This window comes from Brassica rapa, chromosome A01 (genome assembly GCF_000309985.2).
Source record: "Brassica rapa cultivar Chiifu-401-42 chromosome A01, CAAS_Brap_v3.01, whole genome shotgun sequence".
In the NCBI taxonomy this organism is placed as follows: Eukaryota; Viridiplantae; Streptophyta; class Magnoliopsida; order Brassicales; family Brassicaceae; genus Brassica; species Brassica rapa.
Window position 1 is genome coordinate 5181588 of NC_024795.2, and position 9225 is coordinate 5190812.

At 41.9% G+C, this 9225-nt stretch overlaps 2 protein-coding genes across 2 annotated transcripts; one reads left to right on the top strand and one right to left on the bottom strand.

The window, feature by feature from the left end:
- The first annotated feature begins 17 nt into the window (after nt 1-17).
- On the top strand, nt 18-747 carry LOC103856644 (pollen-specific protein-like At4g18596). Its single transcript, XM_009133763.3, has one exon. It carries the CDS (start codon nt 89-91, stop codon nt 605-607), a length of 519 nt encoding a protein of 172 aa, XP_009132011.1. The 5' UTR covers nt 18-88; the 3' UTR covers nt 608-747.
- On the bottom strand, nt 720-9036 carry LOC103856654 (scar-like domain-containing protein WAVE 5). The gene is made up of 7 exons (XM_018653339.2): nt 8626-9036; nt 8094-8257; nt 7787-7910; nt 7573-7705; nt 7345-7412; nt 1004-7237; nt 720-905 (listed from the first exon to the last, which is right to left on the bottom strand). The coding sequence occupies exons 1-6, from the start codon at nt 8784-8786 to the stop codon at nt 1012-1014; spliced, it is 6876 nt and encodes a 2291-aa protein (XP_018508855.2). The 5' UTR covers nt 8787-9036; the 3' UTR covers nt 720-905; nt 1004-1011.
- Between the last annotated feature and the right edge of the window lie 189 nt (nt 9037-9225).

Consider the following 9225-nt stretch of genomic DNA (forward strand, 5'->3'; position numbering starts at 1 on the left):
TCTCTATATAACTCAACAAAGAAAACAATTACAGAAAGAGAAGAGGTGTAAAAAAAAAAGACAAGAATCTTTTAACATTTTCAGACAAATGGCGACCAAAGCCATCTTCTTCTTCTTTGTCTCCGCCGTGTGCCTATCCTCTCTCGCCGGCAAGGCCGTCGCTGACGCCGATGACTTTGACCGTTTCCAAATTCAGGGATCGGTTTACTGTGACACATGCCGCGTTCAATTCGTTACACGTCTCAGCAAATTCCTCGAAGGCGCGAAAGTGAAGCTAGAGTGCAGGAGCAGAACCAACGGAACCGTGACGTTGACAAAAGAAGCCGTGACTGACAAGTCAGGCAGCTACAAAATGGAAGTGACCGGTGACCACGAGGAGGAAGTATGTGAGCTCGTCCTCCTCCAGTCACCGGACAGTGGTTGCAGCGATGTCAGCAAAGAGGCTTACCTACGTAACGCCGCTAAGGTTAGCCTGACGGCGAATGACGGTATCGTCTCCCACGAGACGCGTATCGTTAACCCTCTCGGTTTCATGGTGAAGACGCCGTCAGCTGATTGTCCCGCTGCCTTTAAGGAGCTCGGGATCGTTCCTGACGTCATCTTCTAAATATGATGACGACTTGCACAAATTCAAGATCGTTATTTAACTGTCATGACCCCATCTGTATTGTTTACTTTCTTATATATACAAACGTGTAATCTGATAAAATACAAAAAAATGCCGTAATTAAAATAATTATTCATATTTTCCCGAGCATCAATTTAAATTTCTGATATATAAAATAGTGATTCGTTTTTGTATTACATGAAATGAGATTTGGGATCACCGATTCACGGATAGGAATGTACAACGAATCAAATTATAATTCCTTTTATCTTTCACCATCGTCATCTGGAGCTATAACCTAATTAACAGTGAAGGACTTGTTTTGTTAGTGTCATGATCTGCGGTTAATGCATATGATAAATGAAATAAAAAAGGAGAGCGTTCTGCTATAAGTACCTGACGGATTAAGTTTGAGTCTTCTTCGGAGAAGCGTTTGCGTTTGGTTGGTTTGGTGGCCAATCACGGATGATCTCTGAAACAGAAGGTTTATATTCTGGAACTTGTTCTCGCTCTTGCTCTTGATCTAGTCTTGGCGAGGTGGAGTGATGATCTACAGAGTCGTAACATGGCAGATCAAGAAACAAACTGGAAAAAGAACCCATGTCGCCATGTGTACTTCTCTCTCCACCTTGCTTCAAGCTTGATGCAGATTCTCTAGGGCTTTCATCAGATTCCCACAGCTCAGAATCCGACAAGCAATTGTCTGAAACACCAGGGGATGACTGACAAAAGATGTCGCTGTTTTCGTCCTCATTATCGGAGTTGCTAGCCTCTGGGACCAACTGAAAAGAAGGGAGAGTATCCACATTTTCACCGTTGTACTGAGGTTGGCATGGGATTCTCAGTTTCAATTTGGAAACTGGGGATGGATCTATCGGACTGAATGATATTTTCATGTGTTCCACCGGTGGTGATGAAGTAGGCGAGCCAAAGAGAGATGATTCATAAGCCAATTGTTCCTCAAAGCTAGGGCCACGGGGAGGAGTTTGTTGAGTCTTGTCTTCGATAGCTGCTGCTTTGGTATCATAGCTGGTAGTAGGTATGGATTCAAACTTGTAGGTTGAGGAAGTGTTTCCACGAAACCCAGCCATGAGTAACCTATGACTTAAGCCAAAGACTTTGAATGATGTTGCAGTGCTCTGCAGAGGGGAAAGAGATCCATTAGAATGACTCAACATGTTGCTTTGTTGTTGTGACGTGAGATCTGAAACAACTAAAGGAAGTGAACTCTTCTCAGTATCTTCAACTGATCTGCTCGATGATCCCTGCTTCTTTGTAGCAATAACACTAGCTTCGTTGAACTCGTTCTGTATATGTTCGCTTACAGACTTAGGCTCAGCAAAAACTGGCGGTTTAGATGGCGCAAGTCCAAGGAGTCCCCCGTTGCTCCATATATTTACTGGTTCAACAATTGGACCATCAGATGTTTCAACTTCTTTTTCCAATGTGTTTTTTGCAGGAAGATCCATGGAATCGGGAACTTCTGGTGAGAACTTCTGATCGAAAATTGCTTCTGCAAAAGATAAAAATGCTGCATCGTCCAAAAACACTTGTTGGTCAGGAATACCTTCCGACAAATCCAGAAATGCAGCGGCAGGTTCTTTTGGCAGAACTTTGTCGTCCCGAACAGGTTCTTGCAAGGACAGATACGTGGCAACTGGTTCTTCAGAGAAAGTTTTGCCGTGTGGATCAGTTTCTGTTGTGGAAGCAGGAGCTTCTAAGCCGGGGATCTTTTCATCAAAACTCGATTCGGTCAATGACAGATCCGTGGTAAGAGGTTCGTCATTGTTGTGTGGACCAGCTTCTGTTGTGTCCCCACGAGCTTCTGAGCCTGAGATCTCTTCATCAAAAACAGCTTCTGCAGACGGTGGACATGTGGTATCGGTTTCTTCTAGATAGATCTTTTCTTCAGGTACAGCTTCTGCCAAAGACAGATAGGTGGCAACAGTCTCTTCAGGGAAAGATTTGTTGTGTGGGCCAGTTTCTGTTGTGGAAGCAGGAGCTTCTAAGCCGGGGATCTCTTCATCTAAAATAGATTCGGTCAATGACAGATCCGAGGCAACAGGTTCTTCAGTGTTGCGTAGACCAGCTTCTGTTGTGTAACCAGGAGCTTCTGAGCCTGAGGCCTTTTCATCAAAAAGATCTTCTGCCAAAGACGGATATGTAAGTAAGGATTCTTCTGGCAACTTCTTTTCCTTAGAAACAGCTTCTGCTGAAGTCTGATACGTAATGCCATGTGTGTCTGGAAAACTGCTTACGTTGGGAACGGCTAGTTCCAAAAATGGGTTTGTGCCAACAATTTCTTCATCTGAGTTTTTCTCGTGCGGAACAGACTCTTCCAAAGATGGATATGTGGAACAAGGATGTTCCAGTAGCGAGATCTTTTCATCACCAACAGCTTCAGAAAAACATGGATGTGTGTCATCATCATGTTCTTCTTCTTGTGGGATCCTCTCTTCTGGCAATTCTTCCAAAGAAGGATACATATCCAAAAGTCCTGCTGGTAAGATCTTTTCGATGGGCGCTACCTTTGTCAAAGACAAACTTGTGGTGACAGCTTCTTCTGGCAAAATCATTTCATCAGAAACAGCTTCTTCTGGCAAAACCCTTTCATCAGGAACAGCTTCTGCAAAACAAGGATCTACACCAACAAATTCTTCAATTTCAATTTGCTCTTGTGTAATAGCTTCGGATACGGACAAATTTTCGGAATCAAGAACATCTGGTACCACGTTTTTATCACTTTCAGCTTCGGCACAAGATGGATGTATCTCATCATCAGATTTTTCTAGCGAGATCTTACCTTTAGACGATTTTTCCAAAGAAGCATACGCTTCTAAAGATTCTTCTGGCAAAAGCTCTTGAATAGGCTCCGGTTTCGTTAAAGACATACCTGTGGTGACAGGCTCTTCTGGCAAAACCTTACTATCAGGAACAGCTTCTGCCAGATATGGATTGCCAACAAATTCTTCAAGTAAGATTTGCTCTTGCTGAAGAGCTGCTGTAACAGGAAAAATTGTTGAATCACGAACTTCTGGTGAGAACTTTTCATCGATACCAGCTCCAGAAACAGAGGGATGAGTGGTATAATCAGCTTCGTCTTGCACAACAGTTTCTTCAGGCAATTCTGCGATAGAAGAATATGTTTCCAAAGGTTTTTCTGGTAAGACTTCTTCAATTGTCGCATCTTTTGTCAAAGAGAGACATGTAGTGACTGGTTCTTCTGGTAAAACCCTCTTATCAAGAACAGCTTCTGTCAGACAAAGATTGGCAGCAAATTCTTCAAGTACGATTTTCTCCTGCAGAGGAGCTTCTGCAGCAGGAAACTTTTCGGAATGAAGAACCACTGGTGAGATTTGTTCATCACTAATAGCTTCAGAAACAGATGGATGGGTGGCATCATCAGCTTCTTTGAACACGATCTCTTCTTTAGGCAATTCTGCGAAAGGAGGATATGTTTCCAAAGGCTTTTCTGGCAAGGCTCCTTCAATTGTCGCAGCTCTTGTCAAAGAGAGACATGTAGTGACAGGTTCTTTTGGCAAAATCCTCTTATCAGGAACAGCTTCAGTCATACATGGATTGCCAACAAATTCTTCTACTATTTGCTCCTGCGGAAGAGCTGCAGCAGCAGGGAAATTTGTGGAATCAGGAACTTCTGGTGAGATTTTTTCATCACCAACAGCTTCAGAAACAGATAGATGGGTGGCATCATCAGCTTCTTGGAGCACGATCTTTTCATCAGGAAATTCTCCGAAAGAAGGATATGTTTCCGAAGGTTTTTCTGGCAAGACTCCTTCAACTGTCGCAGCCTTTTTCAAAGAGAGACATGTGGTAACAGGTTCTTCTGGCAAAACCCTCTTATCAACAACAGCTTCGGTCGGATATGGATTGCCAACAAATTCTTCAAGCAAGGTTTGCTCTTGCGGAAGAGCTGTTGCAACAGGAAAATTTGTGGACTCAAGAATTTCTGGTAATATTTTTTCATCACTAACAGATTTAGAAACAGATGGATGAGTGGCATCATCAACTTCTTCGTGCACAATCTTTTCTTCCGGCAATTCTGCGAAAAAGGAATATGTTTCCAAAGATTTTTCTGGCAAGACTTCTTCTATTGTCGCAGCTTTTTTCAAAGAGAGGCATGTGGTGACACCTTCTTCTGGCGAGAGCCATTCATCAGGAACAGCTTTTGCCAAGCATGGATCTATGCTAACAAATTCTTCAAGTGAGATTTGCTCTTGTGGAAGAGCTTCTTCCAAAGACAAACAAGAAACTTCTGGTGAGCTTTCTTCATCAATAACAGATTCAAATGGATGTGTGGCATCATCAGTTTCTTCATGAGAAATCTTTTCTTCAGGCAATTCTGCCAAAGGATATGTTTCCAAAGGCTCTTCTGGCAAGGTCTTTTCATTGGCCCCGGCTTTTGTCAGAGACACACATGTGGTGACAGGTTCTTCTGGCAAACCCCTTTCATCAGGAACAGCTTTCGCCAAACACGCATCTATGCCAAGAAATTCTCCAAGTCCGATTTGCTCTTGTGGAACAGCTTCTGCCACAGACACATTTGTTGAATCAAGAACTTCCGGTGATAGATTTTCGTCTGGAGGAGCAGAACCAACAGATTTTTCTGGCAAGATCTTTTCCTGAGGCAATTCTGGCAAATAATGATGCGCTTCTAAAGGTTTTTCTGGCAATAACTTTTCGACAGGCATGACTTTCGACGAAGTCGTACATGTGGTGGCAGCTTCTTCTCGTTCTCCTGTCAAGAAATTTTCATCAGAAACAGCTTCTGCCAAACACGGATTTTTGCCACCAGATTCATCAAGTCTGATCTGATCATGTGAAACAGCTTCTGCCACGGACAAATTTGCGGAATCAAGAACTTGTGGTGATAGATTTTCTTTTGGAGAAACAGCTTTGGCACAAGATGGATGTGTATAATCAACAGATTTTTCTCGCACGATATTTTCTTCAGGCAATTCTGCCAAATCCTGAGGCGCTTCCAAAGTTTTTTCTGGGAATAATTTTTCTGCAGGCATGACCTTTGACAAAGACATACATGCTGTGGCAGCTTCTTCTGGTTCTTCTGTCAAGAACCTTTCATCAGGAACAACTTCTGCCAAACACGGAGATACACCAACACATCCTTCAACTGATATTTGCTCTTCTGAAACTGCTTCTGGCACTGTGCCAGACAAATTTGTGGAATCAAGAACTTCTGGTGAAATTTTCTTTTCCTGAACAGCTTTGGGAAAAGATGGATGAGCAGCACCTCGTTCTTCTGCTGGGGCCATATTGTCAGGCACAGCTTCTGCCAAAGACCGAATTTTGGAAAGAGAGCTTTCGGGCAAGATCCTTTCAAAGGGTGCAATTTCTTCAAAAGACGGATATTTGGCAACAGACTCTCCTGGCAAGCTCTTTTCATGAGGAACAGCTTCTGCAAGAGATGGATATTTAGCCAAATGTTCTTCTGGCAAGATCTTTTCAGCAGGAATAGCATCTTTCAGAGACATGCCTGAGGAAATACGTTCTTCAGATGAGATCTTTTCATTAGCACAATCTCCTGCCAACAAGGGATGTGCGGCAACAGGTTCTCGCAAAATTGTTTCATCCTGAAAAGCTGCTTCAGCCAATAATGAAGGACGCATGGCAGAAAAATCCCTTGGGCTTTGAAAAGTTCCATCATGAGACAGAACTTTCCCACACACTGGATCTGACTGGCAACAAGAAACACTTGCATCATCAGAAAGGTAGGAAACTGAACAAGATTCATCTAGAGAGTTTTCATGGCGTAGATCTTCTACCATTTCTTCATATGGTATATCTTCTGATCCACCATTGTTGTCACTGCTAGCATCTTCAGAACAGTAAGTGCTGATATCCCCAAAATAGTGCTCCAGTTTTGGTTTTGGTATTCCATCAAACTCACTTTCTGATTCAGATTCAATTGTATTACGTGCATCTACAAACTCATCTGCTTCACTCGTATTTTCTTCTTCGCTCTCAATTCTTGGTTTTTCATCAATACTGTTGGCCTGGCTCTTACTTTGTTTTTCTCCCACAACGTCGAAAAAATCGTACGTCCTATCAAAGTCCCTTTGATTTTGCTTCACTCTGTCCGGTGTTCCTGGACCAATTTTTGGCTCGTGTATCTCTGACGCTTCTTCGTCTTTGTTACTTTTCTCAGCCCTTGATTCAAGTGCTTCTTTCTTCTCATCACAAACAATAGAAGCATAAGGCACAGGTATCTCTTTTGAGGGACTATATAGAATATTGTCATCTACAATTTCAACGCGGCCTTGAGGAACAGTTGAACCTATTCTATCCGCAGGTTGTAAGGAACTAGGCAGAGATCCCTCTAATAGCTTCACGTCAGGCTTATTCACAGGACTGTGATTGATGACATACTCTATATAACCTGAACCAGTTACAGAATCACGAGGTCTCGATGACTCTTGTAAATCTGATTGTACTTGTGCTTCACTTTGTTCTTGCGAATTTGACTGCTCTTGCAAATGAGATTGGTCTATACTGCCAGATAAATCCTGCATATTAGAGCTACGGGGCATGTCAACTGTGGAAGTACTCTGAGAAGTGGTAGGTATGTCATCAGTTAGAGAACTGAGACGAGCTCTGCACAAAGAGACAGGTTAACAAATAAGATTGTGAAGAACTACCACAATGAAATATAGAACACGAATGGACGAGAACTACTACGTCTATATCTTACGATCACCCACCCATTAGTGTCATCGGACGTAGACACAGCACGTGATCTGCAAATGTTTCTTTGTGGTAACCTCTTTTTCTGTCATATCAGAAAAGCACAACTCAGATGCAAAAACAGCAGAACACAGCCAAAAAGCGAACGAAGGCAAAAAAAAACATAGCTCTTGGGATGTCTAACGAATTTTATTGAGCAATTCATTCAGCAAGCATAACCTAAATCCAATAAGATGATTACAAACCTTTCTTTTGCGATGCGCCTGATCTTTCTGGGCCTTGACATCATCTACTTTACTATGGTTGCCGAGTTCCTTTCTAAAGAATGTTGGGTCTGAGTATTTTCTCAGACAGGACCCAGGACCACCTGCGTCAAATCTGCAAAGGGGAAAAATTAGCCATTTCAGAATGCATTAATTTCTATTTATATCAAGATGAAACTAAACGCTTTTCCCTCACCTGTCAAGCAGATGCAAAGGAGGAGGATCTCTACACTGTTCATATGTTTCCATAACACAAAGTGGCAAATCACTCTGAACAAAATGTCTTTGCCCATTCCTTATACGAGGATGCCACTCACAGCCTACAACACAAACAAAAGAAAAACGAAAAAAATAAGAACTTTTCTGTACAAAAGATCACACATATATACATCACACAAAACTGTAGATGATATGTCTTCATATAACATTTCATAGCAACAGAGGTACAGAACAGAAATTCGAAGATAATATAGACATAGAAGAGATGAGAGTAAAAGCCAAACCTGCAGTGTATGCAAAATGAATGTGGCTTGTCTGTGACAGCACAGCCTTTTCAAGAGGTGACAACGCTGACTCTATCCGCTTAACACGGCTTGTCAGTTTCTGACACCTAGACGCCGTAACAGTCACTTCTTCTTGTATCCCATTAAATACCTCTGCGGAAAATCTACATGCAAGAAATACCACCACTTGGTTAAAGAACTCTCTATCACTTCGAGCAATTTCGGTTTCGTTCCATTGGAGAAAGAAAGATACACTCAAGTTACCTATGTGGAGGTTACTTCCACTCATCATTCACTAATTAACACTTAACCACTCAACTACACTTAACTAACTTAGCTCAAAATCAAAACTATTGCGAAAAAGCCCTAAGCCCTGACGAAACTCAAACATAGAAAGTTACTGAGATCCCTATTCACTCGATTGATGAGCTAATAGTAATCCTAATTACGAGAAATCAGCTTCAACCCTAAAAAATAATTACTCCGAATTCAATCTTGGTTGATAGAGTCGAAGGAGGAAACGAGAGCTTACTCGGCGAGATCGCCTAGCTGACGAAGGATCCCGACGAGTCCCGCAACTTCAACAGCGCCGAGAATCGCTTTAGGTTCCTCATATTCCACGGCGGGGCTGCGGTTTAGCTCCGGCCCACCTAAGCTGAGCTCGTTCCGTATCTTGAACCTCACCAACGGCATTGTCGTTTTCTCTGTGGTTTCTCTCTCTCTCTCCCGTAGAAAAATGAATGAAACTGAACTTATAAATTAATTAATTAATTAATTAAAAAACCTGTGACTATATTAATTAATAGAAATCACTCTGACTCCTACTTCCTTTATTTATTTCGGAACCTAATTAAAGTTCTGATGAATAATAATTAGAGAAGACTAAAGTTTTGATTCTTCATGAATTTGATTCAGCTTTTCCAGATAATTTTCTCAATTTTTATTGTTGAACAAAAACCCCCTTTTTGTCTGTTTCTCTCAAATTTTGGAATTGTGTATGGGTTCTATAACAGAATATCTGGGCCTTAAATGGGCTTAAAGTCTTGAGGCTTGAGAACTTATTTACAACTATCAGATCCTGGGCTGAGCTAATCACCTGAATAAGTTTTTTTTTTTGTTTCACAAGGTGGTT